This window comes from Dermacentor andersoni, chromosome 4 (assembly GCF_023375885.2).
Source record: "Dermacentor andersoni chromosome 4, qqDerAnde1_hic_scaffold, whole genome shotgun sequence".
In the NCBI taxonomy this organism is placed as follows: domain Eukaryota; kingdom Metazoa; phylum Arthropoda; class Arachnida; order Ixodida; family Ixodidae; genus Dermacentor; species Dermacentor andersoni.
Window position 1 is genome coordinate 195643953 of NC_092817.1, and position 25516 is coordinate 195669468.

Consider the following 25516-nt stretch of genomic DNA (forward strand, 5'->3'; position numbering starts at 1 on the left):
GTGAATGACGCAGAGTTGGAGAGTAACAGCATCTGCAGATATTTATTCCTATGGCAGCAACTAATGCCACACTCTAAGCTCGTATTCCATTGGCAGAACTCGATCGGTGGCAAAGAGCAGAGAGGAGCGGAGCGGCGAGAGGGCGACTTGTTGCTCCCCCATTGAAACGTTCCATGCGCCCCGATAGCAGGTTCGAGGGGGAAGGTGAGTTTCGTGACAACTCCGTGGTGACTATCACGCGAACTTCGCTTCTGAGCCGCCACTTCTGCCATACCCTTTACCAAAGCGGTGGAAACACAACCACAAAAAAGGATATGACGTGTTTGCGCCGCGTGATTTCCTTCGTACTTCGCCTTTCACGACGGACACGCTCGAACTGCTCTCGACGGTTCTCAGTGTCGTCAAACACTCCTGTTCTGCCATTGGATAGCAGCGCTCCTGCTGCTGTTCATCTCTTGGAACACAAGTATTCTTGAAAGAGCACTTTGAGGACACTTTCGAGTGTTCCTGTTCCCCCGGTGGAATGCACAGCAAGTAATTTCCTGGTTGAGATCTCAATTCCGCCGCTTAGCAGTGGTGTGTTCAGCCGGTCTAAGTTGTAAACGGTCCCTACCACAAGCGACACGCTTCTTTTTTTTTTTTTTTTTTGCAGGTCAATCTGGTAGATGCCGCTCACCGTAGCCACGAACATTTTTAATTGATAGAGCGCGCAAGTACAAGGCTGTCCACATGCATGACCTATTGGCGCGTGACGCCCGATGAAACATTTCCTAGCATTTGCCGTCCTCCAGAATGTGCGGCCTTCGTATGTTCTCTCTATGTGTCGTATAGGTGGCTCCCAAACCACTGAAAAAGAAAAGGTTTTGTAAACACTTCCTGGTATTCGAGACTTGTGCCAGAACAATGTGCAGTGCGCTTAAGAAACAAATTCACATGTCTGCACGGCACACGCAGCGCAGTCACAGCGTAAGCTGTAGGAGAGGTTCCATATACGAGCTCCCTTTTCGGGACCACGCACTAGAGGGTCTTCGCGGCGAAATCTCTCCGCGTCTTTTTCACGAGAAGGATCTGAACTGTCCGCCCGGCTATACGCCATGCAAGTTGCGACGGCAAGTTGCGACGGCAAGTTGCGGCTTGCGCTTCGGCTTGTCCTGCTCTCTGCACGTCGATCTGCTGAGCCCGATGTTGCCTGGCTGCAGCCGCGCGCTTAGCTCCACGATTCGCTTCTTCTGCAGCGGTTATTATCTTGTGAGGAGGCGCCATACCGTGTACCAAAGAGTAAACACAGGTGTCCAGACTACGTGGCGCCCATATCACATCGTTTGACCCGTGGCCCGGTACGTTGCTGTTGATGACGATGATTAACGTCGTCCCCTTTGAAACGTGGTGGCGACAAATAGTCACCTAGCCTACGCGAGTTTGACAAGACCAGCTACATGCAGCATGCAACTGCTATTTACGGCGTAAAGGGCGTAATCGAGCGAACGAGCACAGCGAAAGATGAAAGCGAACGCGGAGCGCCGCAGGGTAAAAAAAACGCGAGGAGGAAAGCGGTGAGGAGGATGCCGCTCAACCATGGGGCGGAAAGCGGAGGAGGGTATGGCGAAAGTGTGAAAAAAAAATGTAGTGCGGCTACGATGGCTACGAGATGGCGCCTGAGTAGCACGCGTCTGGGAGGTCTGCACCCGCAGTGCAGGCACTATAACGGTTACACCTGTCCCCGTCTAGTGTTCCTATTTTTCTCGCTGTCACCAACTTACCCCGGCAACGCCGATGCTTTTCAAGCCGGCCGTGACTACCAAAACAGTAATCGAAGCACTGTCATGCACGCCTTGCAGCCATCACCCGTCATCCCTCTAGAGCAGGCTTACTGCGTGTCCAGTCCTCAAAACGTGTCATTTTTTTTTACCGCTAAGACCAATTTTAAATACCACTCGGGGCATGTAGCAAAATCCTACTTGAGCTAGGTTACTCTCAGAGGTGGACATCGCTTGCAGGGGAAATCATGAATATTGCACTAATGAACGAAGTTGCCTAAATAAATTTTTAACTGATTACTTTGCGGTACATATTGCAAGTTACATAATGTAGTCAGTGACATTGACAGTCATAACCACTTGTAACACCATCTCAAGGTGACACCGCTTGATACGCATCTTAAAGTTCCCAACGAAACGCGTTGGTGTTCCCGTAATTTTTGAAATTCAATGCATATAAAAGCGCTTTGTTTAAAAAATTTGTGGAACAATTCATTTTTAACGCCAATTTGACAGCGTTTATCTGAAAACCTGACCTAATTTCAAAATTCGTTCCCAGTGGATGTCCCTTGCGAAATCGCTGCCTTCAGTTAATGTATTGTAATTTGTAGGCTAGTGGAATTAGTTGTAAAGTTGGTTAGTGATTTTTGGTGATGAGCCAATTATGTATTTTGATTTCCAGTATAACTCCCCCTCTTCGAGTAATCAATCTTAATCAGTACACTTATGGTGTATGTCTCAAGCGATCTTTGAACTTCCGTTATTGTGGAAAAAAAGAACATGGTGTAATCTGCCACATAACCAGAGTAGCCAATAGAGGGGCGTCCTGCAGTCATAATGCACCGAACCAGGTGTTTATAAGCATGTTTATTATCTCGCTTTTTCTCCTGATGGTTCGCAGGAGGCGTTGTACTGTGACGTGTCCCATTCTAGTTTAAGATTGTAAAGTCATGCGCCACTCGCATGCATTTTCTTTAGAAGCTAGTAGCTTATGGAAATAAAATAACTGGCGAGTTAACGAAAAACTCAACCATAGGGCTTTTAAACCTCATAAAACGTAGCGGGTCACTACAAGAAGGGTCTGATGAACAGGTTTCCGCCCTTTGTTAAGACGAATTCATTGACTTTCAATGCTGCATTACTCATCCCAATGTCGTTCCCCATTTTGTGCAGTGGTCTGTCACTCATAGACAAAATTGTAAGCGAACCTCAACCGGCCTTGGTGTCGGCATCAAAAACAATTTATTGGGCGCTTTCAGGGGCAGCCAATGAACTTTCCAATATCTTCCCTAGCTGTCCGGCATGGCAAACTCTAACAAAACAAGGTACATTAGTCAAACAGCGTACTAATTGTGGGTATTAAATTACAGGTATGCCTAGTGAATTAATTATAAAATACTGCTCCTCAAAAGAAAGCACCCTCCATTCCCCCCACACGTATCAGGCAATCCATCAAGGGATTGCGGAAGAGATTTAGCTATAAAGATTGACTAAGTTGTGCAATCAAGGAGCCAAAAACTGCACGTGACATATTTGGGGAATTTTCGTTGAGCACCGCCGCCGAAATACGAAAAATTACTTTGAAATCCGTGATGTCACACTAACGTATTGGCTTGCGGTTCTGGCTTGAAGTTCATAAAATGAAATTTCGACCTTCATTTTCCCTTTTAATAATCAACGTATGATCGCCAAACTACCTACAAAAGAATGGAGCTGCACTATATCGAACATTGACATGGAACAATAGTTATCAAGGTATTCGTGTATGGTCACAAAAGCTGCGTAACTATCAGGTGTGTTATGTTTAGGCGTTTCATAATGTTTTATTTATGCGGACGTACGCGGAATTTTGCCGAGTCTATTGCTAGAGGTACTCATTTGTGGCTAAGACTACCGCGCGACAAGTTTTTCAAATTAAGGGAACGAATATGTAAATTTTAAGATCACCAGCGAGTAGAGTACGTTTACCTAGGTCATATAATTGCAGGGAACCCTGATCATGAGAAGGAAATTCATCGAAGAATAAAAATGGGTTGGATCGCATACGGCAGACATTGTCAGCTCCTGACTGGAAGCTTACCGTTATCATTGAAAAGGAAGGTTACAATCAGTACATTTTACCGGCGCTGACATATGGGGCAGAGACTTGGAGACTGACAAAGAAGCTTGAGAACAAGTTAAGGACCACACAAAGAGTGATGGAACAAAGAATGCTAGGTAGAACTTTAAGAAGCAGAAAGAGCGATTTGGATCAGAGAGCAAACGGGTATAGACGATATTCTAATTGAGATTAAGAGAAAGAAATGGCGCTGGGCAGGTCATGTAATGCGCAGATTAGATAACCGTTGAACCATTATGATGACGGAATGGCTGCGAAGAGAAGGGAAGCGCAGTAGAGGACGGCAGAAGACTAGGTGGTACGACGAAATTAGGAAATTTGCGGGTGCTAGTTGGGATCGGTTGGCTCAGCACAGGGGTATATTGGAGATTGCATAGAGAGGCATTCGTCCTGCAGTGGACATAAAATAGGCTGATGACGATTCAATGCCGTCTATTGATTTGATGTCGCGTTTACCTTAGTTCATAACATTTGCCTAGTAGTGACAGCACATCACCACTGCCTAGCCGATTGGGACACTACTATGTCAAATATTGCATTGGCTTTGATCAACAAGAACCAGAGATCAATATTAAAGCTAGAAGACTTGTCCAGTGCTATACAACGTACGAAAAGGAATTAGCACGCATACTCTACAACTGACGAACGGAGTTAGACAACATCTGCTATTAAGGGCCCTATATAGGATCTTATAGAGTATGATGACAATATTGAAAAGCTCGGAGATGGCTGCTTGAAGAGATAAATGCTGAACTTTTTTTAAAACATCAAGCCGCTTCTCGGAATTGCATACAAAGTGCACCGGTGAGCAGCCGAACGTTGCACCAGTGCTTGTTTAGTGATGAGCGCATGATATGTCAAAGCTTCAGTGTTTCTAAAAAATAGTTACGGCCAAACCAATGTCACGATGAATCCCGGCGGTAATACGTTAGCAGTGAATCAATACAGCTACACAACGTATTGCCACCGTCGAAACGGGTTACGTGTGAGGTCTGTACGGCATCGGGCTTCCTCTTTCGCGCTTACCTAAGAACAGTGGGCGCCATCTAAGGCTTCTGCCAGGAACCCTGCGCGTGGTACCAGAAGTGCATGGTACGCCAGTGTGCCATCCAGTGTCACTACCGAGAAGCCCAAGCGCGGCCTCCGAGACGAGAAGCGTTGCGCGCCGGTGCCTCAACAGGCTGAGGATTGTTCCCTGGCTTGCCGCACACTCAGTGGCACGCACTCAATGACCCAAGTTGGCGAGAGGTTCCCATTGCAGAGCGGCACGTACCCAGTTCACTCATGGCACACGCTAAAGCGTCGGCGTTAAATGGGCTCATTGAAAAGATGCCCATATTGAGTGCATTCGTGGCGCAGAATGCTAACGCGTCGGGTTGCTGTCCTTCAGGAACCCTTGCGACATGGGTTCGATTCCGCTCAAGATCGAATAAGTTTATTGGAACGTTTTTTTCATCATTGTAGAGCAGCAAATTCCCAGTAGCACATGTCTAATTGCCCAAGTTCGCGTCAAAGACGTTTATTCAAGAGCGGCACACATCTACTGGGACATGTCCAGCGACCAAATTTGGCATTAAAGAGGCTCATTGGAGGTGAGCACAGACCAAGTCGAGTGTCACCTACCCAGTACTTAACTTCAAGAGGGGTTTCAAAGGCGTCAAAGGGTCCCGTCGAATGGCGGTACCTACCCAGTCTCGCGTCTACAGCAACTCATGTCGACGTGATAGAGCAAACTCAGTGACTCGAGTTCGTCCAAGGCTTGAACTGAGCCAACCCTGTTACCTCACCACAGTAGACCGATGCGCTGCCCATTCGACTAGTGACTACATTGTGACTCAGATAGGTGGAAACATGGTTAAACACACCTCGCTACAAACGGAGAAACAAATAGATGGCCCCCAGAAAGTGCATTAAGTACCCTAAGAATTCTAGCGTCTTAGGATCGCCGAGGGAAACTTGATTGTGCATGATTGTGAAGCTAAGCAGCTTTTACAAGGGTGGGACTGAGTGCTGATGGCTGCTAGGAGCGCAAACACAGCCGCGTATATCTATCACTTTGTTCATGTCGCAACAATAAAATATACCACAGCCTAATTTATGTGACTCCCACGACCCGCAAGCATCATTCGGATTTGCCACATTGGTAATGGTCACGACTCTATATAGCCTTTACAGTCCTGTCGCCTGCGGTATCGAAGTCATGGGTGTGATTCGGGCAATTTGGCGCTTAATTATTACCATAGCTGTCAGAAGTGTCATTATGCGTCAGCAAAGTTGCTTGCTGGACGAGTTGCTACGTACTCGCATCCTGCCATTTCCAATAGAAACAATCTCGCGAATTTCCCCAGGCTGGACGGTGTGTCTCTAAATATTCGCACCAATGACGAAGAATTCTGATTACTTTGAAGCACTGAAACACACTGACTCAATATCACTTGCGACACCTCAAACACTTGATACTTGCTTTGGCCCTTTCGCGTTTCTTCCAAGAGAAATTTAGGTTAGTATAGCTACCAATGTTAAATTACATGTCCATACGGAAGTTACGTTATCTCTAGACAATTTAAGCGTGAATGCCACTATCCTTCATATATGTTTATATTTACCTTATTTCAATATACAAAAATTGGAAGATGTGCCAAATGCTGAAGAAATGGTAGTCCTCTTTTGGAAATGGTTTCTAAAGCCAAGAACGATACAAAATAAGATAGCTCTTCGATTGTACACTTATAGTACAATTTAAAATACAAACCAACTATCAAATTATTGCTGAACTCTCCAAGCTACAACGTTCCCGAGAAAGCGAAGTTGCTTGATGCCTCCGTAAGCTATACTTAGTGCAACACATAATAAAAATTGAATGGCTTTTGACGTACAGAGGTGTGTATACTACACAGTAAATGAAGGAGCCATTTTTTTTATACGGCAGACGCTTTATGAATTGACGCTCACAAAACTAGTCCCAATTTAATTGATCCGCCTATTCATTAGCTACGTTGCATGTAATGTAGCTTCCCGTCACACCATATCGCAAATGTCTTGCGAGGAAGGTCGAATCATCGGATAACGAGCAGCATACTAACTAGTTCATCCAGAAAGGAGCAGCTCCCTCCTCTGTCAGGAAGTCAAACGTAATTAAGAAGACCCTATTCGCCGTTTTCTTTTTTTTTTTTTTTTTTGTTCTTGGGGCCATAGTCTGGTCGTGTTTTTCTGTCAAAACCTTACATTACTTTTAGCCGTATACCAAAATCGCGGGATATATTAGCCGGACGAACAAAAAAAGAACATAGCAGACTGCGCAGCATGATTATTTCGTAAGCCCTTTCACCAAAAAACTTAGAGTGTTCTTGTCAACCGCTGAGAAAGGGATAATTTTGGGCTTCGTTCTCACCTGCATTGTCTGAGCCATTAGCCATCGTACCCGCTGCGTCCGGGCAGGATTGCGTGCCTTTCAGAGCGCAGAATATGTCGGTCGCGTCCACCGCGAACGGGACCTGGGCCACCAAAAAACTGTGCTGAGATGCACACAAGGCCCACTGCGATGATGCTTAGGTACAGGAGGAACTTCATGGCGACTGTGGGCAGCAGCAGCAGCACTATAGCGAACTTCAATCGTAAACTGCGAAGCGCATGCGTGGAGAGGAGCGCCTCTTTTGCCACTAGCTTTGTCGGTGTCGTTCTATATATATGTACACAAGAGAACTACCACAATCGCCTTCAGGCTGCATGCCGTCCTAAATGGAAAGCTTACCCAAGGCTCCCCCATTCTTACACTGTCTGGCGACATGCAAGCGTTGCTTGCTTTCGCATCGACGGCAGCCAGGAGTTTCCGGCTCTTGCCCTCGCCTCCTGCCACGATGGTGCTGGCACATCCTTGTCGTCCGTCGGTCGTTCTTACAAAAACAAAATTTTGAATGTTCTCGAGCCATCCGCTTTCGTCGATGCGCGCTTACTGCTTTCCTTTCCGCGACGAAGTGTTTTCGGTTGGTATTGTCATCAGGAAGTAGATAATGACGAGTTCAATTTTGCTTAACTCTATCACTAAAACTGTCCTACAGTGGTATGCCTCGTGTAAATACTCAAACACTATGCACACACAATCCAACTTTGGTGCATAAACAAAGCGAAGCTTTCAGAGGGTTTATAAGAATGTTCTGGCTGTGTTTGCGCGCGTATTTTTGTTTTCCAAGCTCACCCAAGGCCCGAAGCGCTTGATGCTGCTCTTCTACCATTGATTCGAATCTGTTCTTTTTTTTTTTTTGCTCTGATTCATGCAGCCGCCGAATAATTGTTCATTCATCGTGGACTTTAGACAACGCTTAGCTACTCGTTTTGTTTCAAGCATCTGCTTACGCACAATGTCTCGCTTTTGCGCATACATACGTCTTGCCCGCTCTGCAAGCCTCTTGCCCAGGTAATCGGGAGAAACTACGAAGCCCTTCTTAAGATTCTCACTGTCTTCAAAATGTTGTTCTAATATTTTATGTACCAAAACCATGACATATTTACGAGGCACGCCGTAGTGGGACATTCTGGATTAAGTCTGGTCCCCTGGGGTTCTTTAACGGGAACAAAATGCTTGGTGCCCGGTAGCTTTTTGTATTTCACGCCCATCGAAATGCGGTGGCCGGGGCCGGGACTCCGTCCCGCGACCTCGTGCTACCAGCGCAATGCAATGGCCACTAAGCCACCATGGCAGGTCTCCAACTTTCTTTAGTTGTATACTACCACTATGCCAGAATAAGCCGTATCCCTCTGTCACCTAGCTTTGATGACTGAGACTTGTGAGAGTTGTCTTTGAAATTGGCAAGCTATCTTTCTATTGAACAAAAATTGCAGGAATAATAGAGTCAGGCCAGCTTTCTTGTCACTATAGTGGTACTTTATTGATGACTCGTGGTAACGTGCGCCGCGCTTCATAGACTTCAGCCAAACGCGTTATCCTGTAAAGAGAGAAAACAACGATGCTATTACGTTTTCCTAATGCCCATGTACAAACCATCAAGTTAAATCCTTTTGACGTAGAGAAAGTTGACAATCCCAAACTTTGGCATGCATATGACAAATAAAAAAGATATGTCGGAATTACTTTAATTCATTACAGTTCAATGTGCATTTCACTTCTTACTGACAACTTATTTAGTTATTTATTTATTTCCAGCGCTGGGGTACTACATTAGGGATGGAATGAGTTTAACAAAACAGCGATTCGAGAACAGCCTTGAATGGATGTGCTTCGGAGTCGTGCGTGGCGTTGGCAGGCAGGCCATTCCACTCCCTTGCTGTTTTCACAAAACGTGAGCGTAGATGGGAGGTAGTCTGCGCAAGGGGTGGACACACGGCTTTTATACAGTTAATGCGGCTGGACTGGCCATGAGCTGGTAATATATCTGAAGTGGTGAATAATAGAATTTGTGAAGAAAGACACAGTCTGCAAATATGACGTCGAGATTCTAGATTAGCAAGACCGGCACGGGTCTTTAGTTCAGAAACGCTTGCACGAGAAGAATATTCAGAATAAATAAATCTGGCTGCACCCTTTTGAACTCATTCAAGTGTTCGGCACGTTTGTAACTCGCCGTGGGGGCGTACTGTCCTTGGCATTTTATAGATAAGTCAAAGGGTGAGGTAAATATCCTGGCAGCGGGGGCCGCATTCCAATTGCGCTGAAATGCAAAAGCGCCCGCGTACTATGCATTGCACGTGAGGGATCCCCAGGTGGTCGAAATTGTACCGCTATTCTGCACTGCGGCGTGCCTGCTAATCATACCGTGGTTTGAGCACGTAAAAGTATAGAATGTCCTAATAGAATGCTAGTAGTGAGAATTTAATTGCGCTGAGTACACAATGAATCTGTTAGTGCGCACAGAAGCGCTCGAAAAGGATATACGTGTGACTTCCAGACTTGTTCAAGAACGGAATTGTGCACTCAGTTCATATTCCGAGCAAATGGAGGGCATGTAGGGGAGAATGTGCGAGAAGGAATGAAGTGCATGCAATAATAAAATCCTAAATGAAAATTGCTAAGTCTTCCTTTTCCTTCTTCCTCCTTAGAGGCGTTATATGAAATGCTCACATAGTATTCCGTCTCTTCTGGGCGAAGCAAATGTGAATACATTTTGTAGTTGAAGAGGGTGTTACGGGTAAGGTGTCTTGTAATAAGTGACGTGTACCGAGATTTTGAATTGTGCACGCCAAGTCAACCGCTTAGGAAAAAATGCTACTAAATGATCGTTTTCGTTTTTTTTTAAAGGCGTCACACAAAGTCCATGCATTGGTTTCTTCAAATAACTACACGTGGCGCCGACACTCGATTTCTATGTAGCTTCCGGACACGTGTCCATTATGTACGAGAAAAGCTTGAACCGTGCAGGATAATTACAGCCATTGTAGAAAATGGCGTCTTCAAATGATTCATAACGCTAGAAGCTTGTTTTAAGACCGACCTGCGTAGTTTGTGAGATGCACGCGCCGCCTTTGCTTAGTGGCTATGGTATTGGGCTGCTAAGCACGAGGTCGCGGGATCAAATCCCGGTCACGTCGTCCCAATTTCGATGGGGAAGAAATTTGAAAGCACCCCTGTACATAGATTTGGGTGTACGTTAAAGAACCCCAGATGTCCCAAATTTCAGGAGTCCCCCACTACGGCGTGCCGCGTAATCAGATCGCGGTTATGGCACGTGAAACCCCATAATTAGGTTTGTCCGATGCGGTAAATGGAGTGAACGTGCTATACGAGGGCCGTTTTTTTTTCAACCTCCGATCGCTCCGTGCAGGCGCTACGCGGGCAGCAGAAGGCGGACATGCGCTGTAGGCAACTGCGCAGCTCGCGCACTACACACTCCGCCATTGTTGACATTCAGGCGTCAGTCGGCATTGTGCTACAGCCACGTAAACATGGCTGCCATTATTGTTGCTCCCGCCAAGTGTGAATTGCGAAGTGTTATTCGTTTTCTACAGGCTGAAGGCCATGGTGCTGCAGAAATCCATCGGAGAATGAGTCGAGTGTATGGGGAAAACTTCATGAGTGATGGTGTTGTGCGTGAATGGTGTCGAAATTTTAAAGATGGACGTAATGATGTGCATGATGAAGGGGGCCAAGGACGCAAATCTGTCGTTTCAGATGACCTGGTTCAACAAGTTGACAGAATGGTTAAAGAAAACCGCAGATTCACCATTACTGCTTTATCTACGGAATTTCCAGAAGTTTCAAGGTCTGTTTTGTACTCTATTGTTACTGAACGGTTACGCTACAAAAAACTTTGTGCACGTTGGGTCCCAAAAATGTTGACGGACGGCCACAAAACTCGACGAATGGCATCAGCTTTGGAGTTCTTTGAGCGTTATCAGGATGAAGGAGACAACCTTTTGAAATCAATCGTGACTGGGGATGAAACCTGGATTCAATACGATACACCGGAAACAAAACGACAATCGCAACAATGGATGCATTCAAATTCACCAAACAAACCAAAGACATTCAAAAAAACCTTCAACAACAGAAAGACCATGGCTACTGTGTTTTGGGATCAACAAGGTGTGTTGCTTGTGGAGTTTATGGAGCCCGGAAGCACAATCACTGCAGCTGTTTATTGTGAAACTTTACGACGTTTGCGTAGAGCCATTCAGAACAAACGAAGAGGAAAGCTGACCGCTGGAGTTGTTCTGATCCGTGACAATGCCCGTCCACACACTGCTGGAGCAACTCAACGGCTTCTCGAACAATTTGGATGGGACATTTTCGATCATCCGCCATACAGTCCAGACTTAGCACCCTGTGACTTTCATCTTTTTCCTGGACTGAAGGCGTGGCTTGGTGGGAAGCGCTTTCATACCAATGGCGACCTTCAAACCAACGTCAAGGACTACTTGAATTCATTGGCGGCAACTTTTTTTGAAGAGGGTATTGCAAAGCTTGTCCACAGATATGACAAATGCCTCAATCTCTTCGGTGATTATGTCCAAAAGTAACCGTAACTGTACTAATCTTTTGGTAATAAAATTATTGTTTTAGATGAACTTGTCTTTTGTTTATAGCCTATCGGAGGTTGAAAAAAAAACGGCCCTCGTACGTTTAATTTCGAGAGATTAAGGGTAAGCTACTTCGTGATCTGCGGGTGAACTTGCGGAAGCATCGGTAAAAACGGGTTTACAATGAAATTACTTAGAGAAGTACTACAAAGCGTTATACAGTGCGTTAACGCATATCCCTTCCCGATCGTCCTAGAAACATCATTCGGCAGCGAGTTCGAGTTTCGCTTAAATTGGAGCCATGCCAGTGTAACGTATGACGAAAGTTCAAATTTTCTTTGTTAATTATTGGATTTGCAGATATTCTTTTATTTACGTTTTCACTTTATCTGTCATGCGAATATGATGCGTGTAGGTTTCGGCGTCATCCTCGGTGAATTGGTCTTTTTTATTCCTTACATGTTATCCTGCGCCAAGTAAAGATTGAGTAAGACGCCAAGCTTTTTTCATTCGCAGAAAAAGTGTTAAACGGCAGGTTCTCAAGGATGATTTCCATTTTACTGCCTTGTGCTGCTCTTTGCTAACTAAAAACGTTCATCTACTGACAACAGTTCTTTAAAGGCTGCCTCCCTAAAGAAGAAGCGTCAGCACAAACGGTTTCTAAGCATTCCTCCGAAAATTTCTCGTATTCTCGAGGAATTCCAAGTATTCCTCAGGGTTCCGCGGCGCCCGAAACCGAATCGCCGATACGAAATATAATTTTGCGTTCAACCTCCTTTATTATTGCCGAACGGTAGTGGATTAGATGAGGTTGGGGTGGTATAGGCGAATCCGTTAAATGGGAGCAATACTATATTCTGCTTGAGGCGCACCGGGGACGAAGAAGACGAAGAACCTGCTGCTAGCCTGTCTGAGTAGCTCTGCCTACATTTATCGTTATTTTCGTTATTTCCTGGTAATATTGCTGGTCAGAACGGTTCAAGACGTCTGTCGACTCGAAAAGGTACCTTCCGTATAGGAGACCGACGGGTGCTGCGCCACCCGCCGCCTCACAAGGTGCTAGAGGGAACCAAGCTGGCACCGACGAGCACCCCGCCATGACCTCCCAAGGGCTGACACCGGGTCAGAAACGCCAGCTGGTTTGTAAAAGTCAGCCTGACTGCAAGCGACCAGACACTGGTGAATCTGAAGACGAGTCAACTATCATCGATGACGACAATGTGGCGAACGCTTCAGACCTAGACATGGACGAGGGTGGTTTCCGAATTGTGCGCCATCGTAAAGACAGGGCGGAGGGCATTCCAGTGTTAATCACTGCAACATCCGAACGAGATGATTTAAGGCAAGTAAACCCTATTGTCCTGTATTCTCAGCTTGAAACGATTCTCGGTGGAGCACCAGTGAAGAGCCACTTCACAGCACAGGGAGCACTGCTCTTAAATGTAGAGACAGAAGGACAAGCCAACGTCCTTCTAGAGACCAAGAATATCGGTGGCATAGCCATATCTGCCCGTGTCCCACACAGTTATATGAAAAACACGTGCATTAGTTAGAGGAGTCCCTAAATGGTACTCGGATGAGGAGCTGCTCACCTACCTGAGACCTCAGGGAGTATTCCATGCAAGAAGAATCATCCGTCGGGTCCAAACTTCGTCATCTGAATGGGAGTCAAGGCGCACTAACTCGGTGGTTCTCACATTTGCTACAAATTCTGAACGCCCGGAGAAGATCAACCTTGGTTTCACCAGACACGAGCTTGTCGACTACGTGGAGACACCACCACGCTGTTTTAAGTGTCAGCGCTTCGGACATATCGCTAAGTACTGTCGTGGGGAACAGAGGTGCAAGCGCTGTGGGGGAACTCATGACTTTAAGACGTGTGCAAGTAAAGACAACTTTGTGTGTGCAAATTGCGGCGGTGACCATCCTGCTAGCTACGGTCGATGCCCGGCGCGGACAGCTGCTCAGCGAAGAAATAAGATGTTTGTTCTGGGTCCAAAGAGTGCAAGCGCACCATCTAACACGAAGAAGACGTCCAGAGCGCCACAACTAACTGGTTTGGAAACAGAGTACGCATCTCATTTCCCGCGTCTCACACCGATAAACGAAGTTATTGAGCCAACGCAAACGGTCACAGCGGCTGAGAAACCTGTTCGAAAAGAGTCCGAAAAGCGCACCTATGCGGCCGCAGTAAACCGACCTCAAGTACCACTTGGCAACAGTCAGCAGGAAAACTGCCAGCATGTGATACGCGCTTTGTTCACGGCACTACGTTGCCACGTCGCGAAGATGCCTGCTAGTTCAACGAAGGATATGCTGGAAGCAGTGCTGGCTCTTGAGTCAGTAATACTCTGCTCTACTTCCACATACACTCAGTAGCATAATAGCAATGTCTCGCCCACTTGGTCCATTCCGTCGTCCAAAAGTGCCCTTGATAATGCAATGGAACTGCGCCGGTATTCTACAGCGTCTTTCTGAACTCAGCCTTTTCCTTCGAGACATACCTATACCAATTCTAGCCCTCTCGGAGGCCGGTCTCCCAAATGGAAGGACGATCCCAGGGTACATCAGACATGGAAATCCGAGTATACCATCATTTGCAAATGGAAGTGCGATGATATACATCAGGCGAGAAATACCTCACGTCACCTTACCAGTGCAAGACCTTTGTTCTACCTGCTTGGAAGTCGCCGCTGTGCAAGTGTGCCTAGGAAAACGAAAACTCAGTGTGGTGTCGGTGTATATAAGTCCGCGCAGGAAGGTCTCCATGGAGGCGTTCATAAAGGACCTTTGCATTCGTTGCCTTTCTCCTATAATAATCTGTGGGGACTTTAACGCACATCATTCGCTTTGGGGAGATAAGACTGCAGATTCCCGAGGCAAGGAACTAGTCACAGCCGCGGAAGCTGCTGACTTGTGTATCGCGAACGATGGCAAACCGACTTTCTTCAGACCACCAGATTCATAGAGTGCCATAGACCTCGTGATCCATTCTATAGACCTTGTCGTATCGTCAACAACGGCCCCAGACAGGATGGGCAGTGACCACTTACCGATCTTCACCAACATCACCGGATTTCACACTGCTGGGCGACAATTCTGTCCTGTGACCCGCTGGGACACATACAGAGAAGCGTTGGACGAATCCCCTGGTGAGCTGTTCGCAGATATGCTGCGGAGCACAAGAGTGGCTACCTCAATGTTGAAACTGCCAGATCATTTCCCTACTCCTGATTTGAAACTAAAGAACCTCTGCGCAGCGCGTAGGAGAGCGGAGCGAAAACTAATGAGAAAAACGGGAAATCCATCTGCGAAAACTGACTACAACAGGATAAACGCTGTCATCCGTCGTCACACAAAAAGATTAAGACGAGTTCAATGGGCTGCTTTCTGTGAGAGTTTATTGGCGTTTACTCCCATGACAAGGATATGGGGAGTAATGAATAGCCTATCCGGAAAGATTCGCCTACACAGGCCATTCGAAACACTTGCTTTAAAGCAAGGAAAAGATTTGCAAACCCTTGCAGAAGATTTTGCAGATGTATACACATCTGGCAGATCAGCAGGAGTATCGAACCCTCTGTTGTCTGAAGCATTCCATACCATGGATACGCTGTTCACCTTTCGTGAGTTGAATTTGGCGCTTAGCAAATTAAGAGGACGCTGTGCTGTGGGTCCCGATTCGATCAGCAATCAGATGCTGACAAATCCGCCATATGAACGAAAACGAGCACTTCTGGACATATTCAATCACGTCTGGAGCACAGGAGAGATCCCAAAAGCGTGGAAGACAGCATGGGTGGTGCCAGTGCTCAAGTCCGGAAAGGATCCTGCAAACCTCACCTCATATCGGCCAGTATCGCTAACATCATGCGTGTCACAGTTGATGGAAAGACTAATATGTACGAGGTTAACATGGTATCTTGAGCAAGGAAATAGACTGCCATCATGTATGACCGGATTTCGTCCACGGTTGAGTGCCCAGGACAATGTCTTGGATCTACTAAGCCATATCGAGCACCATCGCGTAGACGGCCTTTCCACACTCGCCATCTTTATGGACGTTGCCAAGGCATACGACTGTGTGCTTCATACAGGCATCATCAACGGACTCCGAGCCATGGGCGTCTCGGGAAATGCTCTTCGATTCGTCCATGAATTTCTCAGTGATCGATGTGTACAAGTTAAGCTGGGAAGTATAATGAGTGTCAAGCGACGCATTTCCCTCGGCGTCCCACAAGGAAGTGTCCTATCCCCCTTGCTTTTTAACGTTGCCATGGCCAGCCTTCCAGATGCCCTGAAAGTAGGTCGGACGGCAGTGAAAATGTCCATCTACGCAGATGACATCTGCATTTGGATCTCGGGGTACCAACACAAACGTTTGGCCCGGATAGCCCAGGCCGCAATCTCCACTATCGATCGCCACTTATCGACGCTTGACCTATCCTTATCAGCAGAAAAATCAGCCTTCATGCTTTTCCCGGGAGTGAGACGCAAGTCAACACGTCTCACGCTGAATATCAGAGGGCATTCAATTCTTCGTGCAAATCATGTTCGATTCCTGGGCGTCACCATCGACAACAAGCTACTATGGCGTGGTGCGGTCGAAAGTGTTGTGGCTGCATCAGTGCAAAGAATCAACGCACTTCGTCGATTGGCAGGTGTACGTTGGGGAAACAATCCTATATCCATGCTTAAGCTGAACGCTGCACTGATAACAAGCCGCATTCTCTATCAGCTCCCTCTGATATTACCGTCATCGAGTCAATTCGAGCGCTTGGAGGCAGTGCACAGAAAGGGACTTCGCTTGGCGATGGGAGTTCCAACGGCGGCTTCAAACAAGAAAGTCACTAATGAGGCAGAATCTCTTCCACTTCGCCTCTTGGCATCTCAGGCCTTGCTGACGCAGCTATTAAGGCTGGGCGAGTCACGCGCAGGCACGGCGCTTCTCCGGCGGCTAAGATCAAGAACTCGCTCACATTTCCATGCGGCGCTGTTTAGGATTGGAATGGCCTAAACAAAGTCGCCTTGACCCGCCATAGTCTTTTCCGGAAGTTACCTGCAGCCTCAATGTACCCCACCTACCGACGAAACGCACCATTTCAACTGCCGAAGCCAAGTTTATTGTGCTGGACCACTTGAGCACTTTGTTTCAAAGCCATCTACAAGTGTACACAGACGGTTCGGTGTGTGCACAAACAGATAGCTGTGCAGCGGCATTCTGCATACCATCCCTTGATGTGTCATGGTCTGGCCCACTGGATCGCGTAGTTTCCTCTACAACAGTAGAAATCGCCGCAATCACCGCGGCTTTGCGGAAACTACGTGCCTTTTCTGCACGAGATGTCGTGGTGCTGACGGATTCCAAGTCAGCATTACAAAGGTTACATCGGGGCCTACCTCTAGAGAAATTTACAAGGCAGTCTCTGGCACTGATTGACAACCTCACGAGCAAAGGATTTAACATAAGGTTTCAGTGGATTCCATCACACGTAGGAATTGATGGAAACGAGGAAGCTGACGCCCTTGCACGCCTAGCGCTGACATGTGTCCAAAAAGTGAAAGCTCCAAAAGCTTTTCAAAACTCTAAGGATGCAATCCGCCTTCACTTTAGACAGATGCACAAGAATCCACACGAATCCTGTGTGACTCATGGATTTACACGCGAACAAGCGACGCTTTTATACCGCATCAGGACCGACTCCGCGTACACCCCAGCTTGGTTATTCAAGACTGGGCTTCGCGCTTCCCCACTCTGTGTTTTCTGTGGTGACATTGGTGACATCGAACATTTCATTTGGCTATGCCCACAGTTTGACACAGAAAGAAAAGCGTTGGTCGACAACCTGCAAATAAGCGGTCTCACGCACAGGACCTTTGAAGACGTTGTTTTCCCCGTAGGGCCCGCGGCATTCAGAAAGAGAGCGCAACGACTGCTGATAGCCTTCCTGCGAGACACGGGGCTCATCGACACCTGGTGACACACCCCTGATCTCAACTCGAAGGAGGATCAGGCGGAACAATTGCCGGCTATGTATGCCAGGCTAACCCCGCCTGCTTCAACATCACCAACACCACCACCACTATATTCTGCTTGCCTGTGGACAAGAGTAGTTCGATTGGAGAATACCTCTCTCGCCAGTGCCCAACATATATTTACAAAATATTCTTTGCTGTAATACAAACTGGGAAAATGGACGAACTTATGTGAGAAAGATTCCCATTCATTGTTCTGAACAATGGCAATGAAAATCGAATGCTTCAATTTTAGCGTCTTCTAACACAGTTCCACTGGAAACTGATGTTCCGATAAATTATGATATTTCTCCAGTCTTTCCTGAAGCGCAAGTGCATGGAGCAGCGACTGGAGCGTGGTGGAATATGTTAATTTACTTGTCTTGCACTCACATTATGAAGTCCATTGTACGGTCGCCTGTTCGGCACCCTGAGGTCCGAGGACACCACCGATGAGGCAGCCTCAGTTGTATTTTGGTCCTCCGCCTCCACCACGTCCATTGTTGCCTTCTTGCGCCTGGACAATCAGTAGTATTTCTGCCAGTATGGCGGCGAACAAGAACAGCTTCATGGCCACGACGGAAACTGTCTGCATCGCGGTGTCGTCGTAGTGAGGAGATTGCTGCCCGAAATTGGTGCTGTACAGGGATGTGAGTTCAATAAATGAGACGGAGCCTATAGACGGTCTCTTCAACCGGCCGACAATGCTAATAATAGCCCGGAATCTCAGCAACAGACGTCAGTGTTTCCTTTATTCGTGTGTGTGAGAGACAAAGAGGTGCTCGATAGAGAAAGGGGCACTATACTTCCCAGGAGCGAGAGCGGCTAAGCGGCTGAAAATGGGGGTGAGTGGTAGCTATAGCCGACTGTACCTCTTCCCCTCTCTAAACAACGAATAGAGATAAAAAGAACTCGCCTACTTATTAGAAGCTTGACATGACACTCCACGAGAAGGCTAACACGTGCACATTTCCGAGTCATTCAAGTGGAGAGGGTGACACATTTGCCTTTGTGTCAGGATTCACGGCAGCTGTGCATTTACCTTCGACAGAAAGTGCACATACCTAGTTTTCCAAGGACACGGTGCCGTGACAAGACAAACACCGTTAATTCAGTTCCCATCCGCTTCCTGCCGACGTTTCTTTTATTTTTGCACCGACAGTTAAGTTGCAAACTCCGCAGCTGGGCAGTTACCATAAAAGGAGCAGTCACTCATCTGAAACGCACAACTCGCGCTTTAGCACGCGCGCATGGACACACACCACAGCCTGTCTAGAGTGCACTAGCGCGTTCTCATACTCCAAACCGGCGTTGACCGAACGTGCATACTTTGGTTTTCACAACAAGCAGGAAAAAATTGTCGCGTCGTGCCACAGTGGCTGGAAATATTGACGTTGTTGCCTTCGTAGCCTCGTTGCAACTGGCTTCGCCGTTGTTCAGACGTACAAGTGGCGCACCATAACAGACTTTGTGCGTAGCGACCATTGATCTCGAAGCATAAAATTAACATATCTCGAGTGCGGCTATTTCGCTGTGCCACTGGCTATCTGAGATTAATGTGTCCGCACCGGGAAATTTGTTCCGCTGTCTCGGCACAGGCATTACAAATGAAACTCCGGTTTAATTTTTTTTTTGTTTGTGTGTGTAATTATATCAGAATCGGACTGATGTCTCACCCGATTTCCGGCGCAAGCGCATCGCAAAATAAGCTCAGTGTATTCGCGCTCTTGCAGCCACTCGTTGGCACAAGTGGCCACGCAGTCGCGCACATGGGCAGGATACGCTTCGCTCATGTCAAGAACATAACGGCCTTGAGATATCCTTGACTCGAAGGAAAAGGTTTTATTTACTACTCTTGAACTTCCTGCAAGCGGTATCTCTAATGTGCTTTCACAGATGCACGGAGACCAAAAGCATTAGGCGTAAAGCACGAAAACATTTCATAGAGGGAGGGCATATACAACTTCAGTCGCTGTTATGCTATCAATGTAGAGAAACACCACAAGACTTCGCTCGTAAGAAGCACTTGCAAAGGTACAGCATTGAAATATATGAATGAATGAGCCATTGATGTCATACCGACGAAATACTTACCTTAGACACAATGAAAACATATGGAATGCTAATGCACTTAGTGTAGTAAAGTACAAATAATAAAAAAACCCTAACCAGACTTTAACTACATCAGATTGTGCTTTGAGTAACTACAAACTGAGGAACAGTAAGCCTAGGTGACCGAAGCTACGAGTCCTACTGTCGTGTCTTACTAGGATGTTTAGGCCGCCGCAGCTATTCCGATGAGGCGCATAGTTCCAGGGTACCAGTTGGGCAGCTTTAATCACAGATCCATACAGTTTGAGTGTAGTTGAAGTTCAAACGCCGCTGGTCCATACCATTCGCGGGCGCTGCATTTTATCTTCATCTCGCTCTCTCTTAATAGTGTTACGTGTAGAATATGCGGAGAGAAAATTGAGGCCGAGAATTAGGTCGTGGGGCAGATGAGCAATCATGGTGAAGAGCACAGGAGTGTGGCGGCGGCAATGCGGGCACGTGCCGTACACATGCCGATGATAGGCACAGTACCGCCATCCCCAACGTGGACGACGCGTGCCGACGCTGGGGGGAGGAGCTTGTTCAGTCGTCGTCGGAAGGAAGCACTCATAATAGAAAGATGTGCTCCTGTGTCGATGAGTGCCGTGACAGGATAGCCGTCAACGTCAAGCACGTTTTGGTTCGTAGGTAACGTGAGCAGAGGATTTGAGTGCAGGGTCGACAGCGCAGCTTCACCTCCAGAAGCTGCAGTGCCTAGTTTTCCGGCTGGATTCGGGAGGCGATAGGCGGCGAAGAGAAGCGATGGGGTTGGGGCGAACGAGACTGATGGCGTCGAGGTGAGGGCGAGCGGCTGTAGCGAAGGTTCGGAGCAGGGGCATCAGCGCAAGTGGGTTCATGGCGGGTAGTATAGGGAAGAGTAGGTCCAAAGGTGCAGGGATAAGCGGCGGCGTATGTCCGAGGAGGTGGTGGCCATCGCTTGCGGCAGTGACGAGCGACGTGGCCGATGCGACAGCAGTGGAAGCAGATCGGCCTGTCATCAGGGGTGCGCCATTCTGACGGGTTGCGGCGAGATGTGGCAGAAAAAGACTGCCGGGGACGAGGAGGGCCGCTAGAGAACTGGGGAACGCTGGGATGAGAAGTTGAACACACGGAGTTCAGACTCATGTTCTCAATTTCCTGTCTGACGACGACCTGAATCATCGCAGTTGTGGTTGCTGGTGAATCGGGAGGCGTCACTGAGAAAGCTGGCGAACAGGCGGCCTCGAGTTCACGGTGAACAATACGGGTTACGTCGTCACAGGTAGTAGTCTGACGCGGGCGACTCTCACATGTCGACGTAGCAGCAGTGGGGTAGCCGTATGATGTGGTGTGAGCTACGGCAGCTCTTAGCTTGTTCAAGGCGACGGCATTCTTTAATGATGGCGTCGATAGTTGAGACGTTGCCGAAAACAAGCAAATTGAAAGCGTCGTCGGCGATGCCTTTTAGCATATGCGCCACTTTATCTGCTTCAACCTTAGCGTGGTCAACTTTGCGGCATAGAGCCAAGACGTCGAGGATATATGAAACGTATGACTCTGCAGGTGTCTGAACAAGAGACACAACCGCTTTTCTCGCGGCAACCTTGCGCCCAGTAGGGTCGCCGGACGGTTCCCGTAGCTGTTCTTTGAAACTGTCCCAACTGGTTATCTCGTCGTCACGAGTTCCATCGTCAGAGTGCCACAAGCGTGGGGTGCCGCCGAGATAAAAGATGACATTGGCGAACATAATGGTTGGGTCCCACCTGTTATTAGTGCTGGCATGTTCATATAGCTTGATCCATTCGTCAATATCCTGTCCCTCCAGGCCAGAGAACACACCAGGGTTGCAATGTTGGGCAACCATGACGATTGGAGCAGTCGGACCAGCCGAAGCCGTTGCAGAGGTGGGCTCGTCACCGGGAGGCATGGTGACAAGCTCGATGTACCGACCACTCCGGAGTTCCGTGGCGAGGACGGGGATCGCTCACCTCCACCAGAATGTTACGTGTAGAAAGACACAGACGGAAGAGACTATTTACAGGCTATTTACACTGGAGCCAGAGCGCCAGGCCGACGTTGTTGTTGTTGTCCTGAGGGGCCGCGGCACATAGCCACAGTGGGGGATTGGCGAAGAATCGGGTGGTTAAATTAGGTGCATAAAAATAACAATAATAACAAAGGAGTTAACAATTTGAGCGTTGGAGTTTAAAAGCAAACGTTTTGTGTTTTGAGAAAAAAGGACAATCAGATGAAACCCCGGTACAAAATAATAATAATAACAATAATAATAATAATAGTAATAATAATTATAGATAAGAAATAAAAGAAAGCTGTGGTAGGAGGCAGAACGATCAGTCTAACATGGAAATCGATTGGTTTCAATGGGGTAATTTTGGATTGCCAAGCAAACATTTCTATGGCTGAACCCAATAATGGAGGCTCCAAAAGATAGGATCACAGGCACTGATAAAGTTAGACCAATAGAGCGAAGCGGGATTTCGAGTAGCCGTTTTCTTCTAATAGAAAAACGTCTGCAAGACAACAAGAAATGGTCTATTGTCTCCGCTTCCCCACAGAATGAAGGTGAGGGGACCAGACTAGACCTGTGGAGGTAGAAGTTCAATGCAGGTATACGGCAGCGCAGCCTCGTGATGGACACTTCAATTTTCCGTGTTTGGCAAAAATCTCTGTGCCAAGGGTGTAGGAGATGTCCGTAATCCACAGAGTCGGTAATTGCGGAGCCTGATACTGCCTGTATAATGGCTCTCCTGCGAAATCTAGCAGCAGTAACATAAGCAGTCAAAGGGCAGCAAGGGAGAATCGGGCTACTTATCGATGCCTTGGCTAGAGAGTCTGCAATTTCATTTATGATTAGTCCTTTACGGCCAGGCACCCAAATCAAACGCACGCTTCTCAAGTACCCAGGTACCAATGAATGAAATGTCCTCATCATGCGAGAATCACTAGAAGCAGTAAGGGATGTGCACAATGATGACGAATCAGTGACTATAACGGCTGACGTAATTGATGGTCCTAATTTGCGTAATTCCAGCACCACGGCCATGAATTCGGCTAAAAACATCGGTATGAAATCTGGCAGCCGAAGAGAAAAATGTCCAATTGAGAATCTGGGAAAATATTCCTACACCTGACTTTTCTTCACATTGTGAAGCATCTGTCGCAATTACAATGTTTGTTTGAAGGTTTTTCAGATGATCTTGTAATATACAGTCTAGAATAAGGCGTGGGAGTAATTTTGCATTATTAGGAAAAATGTCATCGAATTGAATACCCATTGCAACAGCTCTGTCGGTAATAGGAAGTACATCGCATATGCGAACACCCAAAGGGTCAAGTAATTTTTGCACGACCATAATTTGCGGAGTATGTAGTCGCGGCCAGATTGCACCGAAAAACAATGCAGGTTGTGAAATAAAGATTGTGTGGGGATGACGCAGCGGTGATCCATAAATGCTTAAGAACGTCTACACTGTCAAAAGTAGGAACCTGCACGAAAGAGGAGGAACACGGGATTCTAGATAAAGAATAGAATTTGCAACAAATTTAGGAAGACCTAAACACAGACGAAATGATCCTCTTTCTAAGGGGATTAGAGGACGGGACATGTAGGCTGGAGCTCTAGAGAAGAGCACGCAACCAAATTCTAATACAGGGCGAACGTACATGCGATATATCATTAGGAGTGTATCTCTTCTCACTCCTATTCGACGACTGCTCAGTCTACGCAATATGCCAATTGCACGGGTACCTTTTCCAGTCACATGACCTATGTGTGAGCGCCATTTGAGAGAGGCGTTATAAATAATTCCGAGGTATTTAACAGATTCCACCTCTGGCATGTCTTGAAGGTGGTAAGACAATAAAATGTGCGCTATGTCACGTATCGGAAAAACGAGAACAGCACATTTGCTGGCATTGAGCGTAAAGTGATTAAAATCTAACCCCCTCTGCAGAGCATAAAGGTAAGTTTGCAGTCGTTGGTATAGCGTGTGGATGCCGTTTGCAGATGCAAAAAACGCAATATCGTCTGCAAAAACATAAGTAGTTACTTCTTGATGACAAGTTAGTGTGCTCATGAGAATATTAAAAAGCACCGGGGAAAAGACTAAGCCTTGCGGTACGCCTCTCCTTTGTTTGTGCTTAGAAGAAGAAACGCCGTTTTCGTAGCAATAAAATTCTCGTTCACCTAAGAATGACTGAATCCACGCTATTATATACCCAGGAACACCACAGGAAGTCAACCGATTGACCAATACAGTGCGCTCCACCGTGTCGTATGCTTTAGTGATATCGGGCGTCACTGAGGCAGCATATTGCTTATGACGTCAAGCGAGATGTATTCTGCTAAGTCCACGTGGACATGCCAGATGGAGCAGCCGGCCCTGAAACCAATCTGACAGGGACTAAGAATGGAATTATCATTAATAAATTTCATGATACGACGCTGAAGAACCCTCTCAATGAATTTTACTACGTTTGATGTAAGCGCAATGGGCCTAATGTTCTCCAATACATACCTTCCTTCTTGTTTCTTAAGCGTCAATATTACTTTGGCGAGCTTCCACTGCAACGGAATCCAAGCATATTTAATTGAATAATTCACCCGGTCTAAAAGAACGTTAGGCGATTCCTGTAACAATATTTTTAACATTGCATTTGTTACACCATCAGGGCCAGGAGCTTAATTCGGTAAATGTAGTGCAGTCAAATTTAGTTCAGCTAAGGAAATTGGAGTAAAGCCAGCCCAAGGTTCTAATGTAGAATGAATAGCCGGAAGCCTGGCCGTAAACCGATTTTCTAAACATTCGGAGATCTCTTCGAGGGAGGCGCTCAGTTTTTGCGGGGTCAAAACAATTGAGTCTAATGTTAATGGTGTTGGTAGCACCCTCCTAGCACGAAGGAATGCAAATAAAGCACGCTTAATTTTTGAATTAGGTAGATAATCGTAATGCCTAATATCGTATTCCTCTTTGGCTCGATTAAGAGTACGCTTAAATACACCAGCGTGAAACTGATAATTTTTCCGATTTGACGGGCACAGATTATGCAGAAGCATTTTCCAAGCGGCCGTTCTTTTTCTATAGTCCCGCGTACACTCATTATTCCACCAACGACAAGCGGTGCCTTTAGCCAAAGGGATGACAAATTCAGCTTGCTTCCGGAAACCCTCTAGAATTGAGCAAATAGTTGAAGCGATTTCCTTATCATTGGCGTTGGCAAGTTCCGAAACGGCAGAACGCAAGAAAGTCTTAAATTTCGTATGGTCCACAAATGTGCATGCCTGGTATTATAAAGATGTTATTGGAGAATTGATTTCAAATGACACAGGAAGATGATTACTGTTGGTTGCTGAGTCAACCGCTACCAACGACAAAACCTTGATGCCAGCGCTACAATATGTTAAATCTAACACTGAACGAAATGGACCTCTAGCAAACGTTACTTGTCCTGTGTTCTGACATGGAAGGTGACTATCAATAGTCCACTCCCATAGTCGCTTACCACACAAATCTGTTTTTAGCCCCCACGACAAGTGATGCGAGTTAAAATCCCCTACAAACAA

The 25516-nt window shown here is 46.8% G+C and overlaps 1 protein-coding gene across 1 annotated transcript in view; it reads right to left on the reverse strand.

The window, feature by feature from the left end:
* The window catches only part of LOC126530419 (uncharacterized), a 103951-nt gene extending 96444 nt beyond the window's left edge, over window positions 1–7507 (reverse strand). The window contains exon 1 of the mRNA XM_072288006.1: window positions 7268–7507. Coding sequence (XP_072144107.1) covers window positions 7268–7285 — 18 coding nt within the window. The 5' untranslated portion in view covers window positions 7286–7507. The remainder of the gene's footprint in view (window positions 1–7267) is intronic.
* Window positions 7508–25516: the final 18009 nt, after the last annotated feature.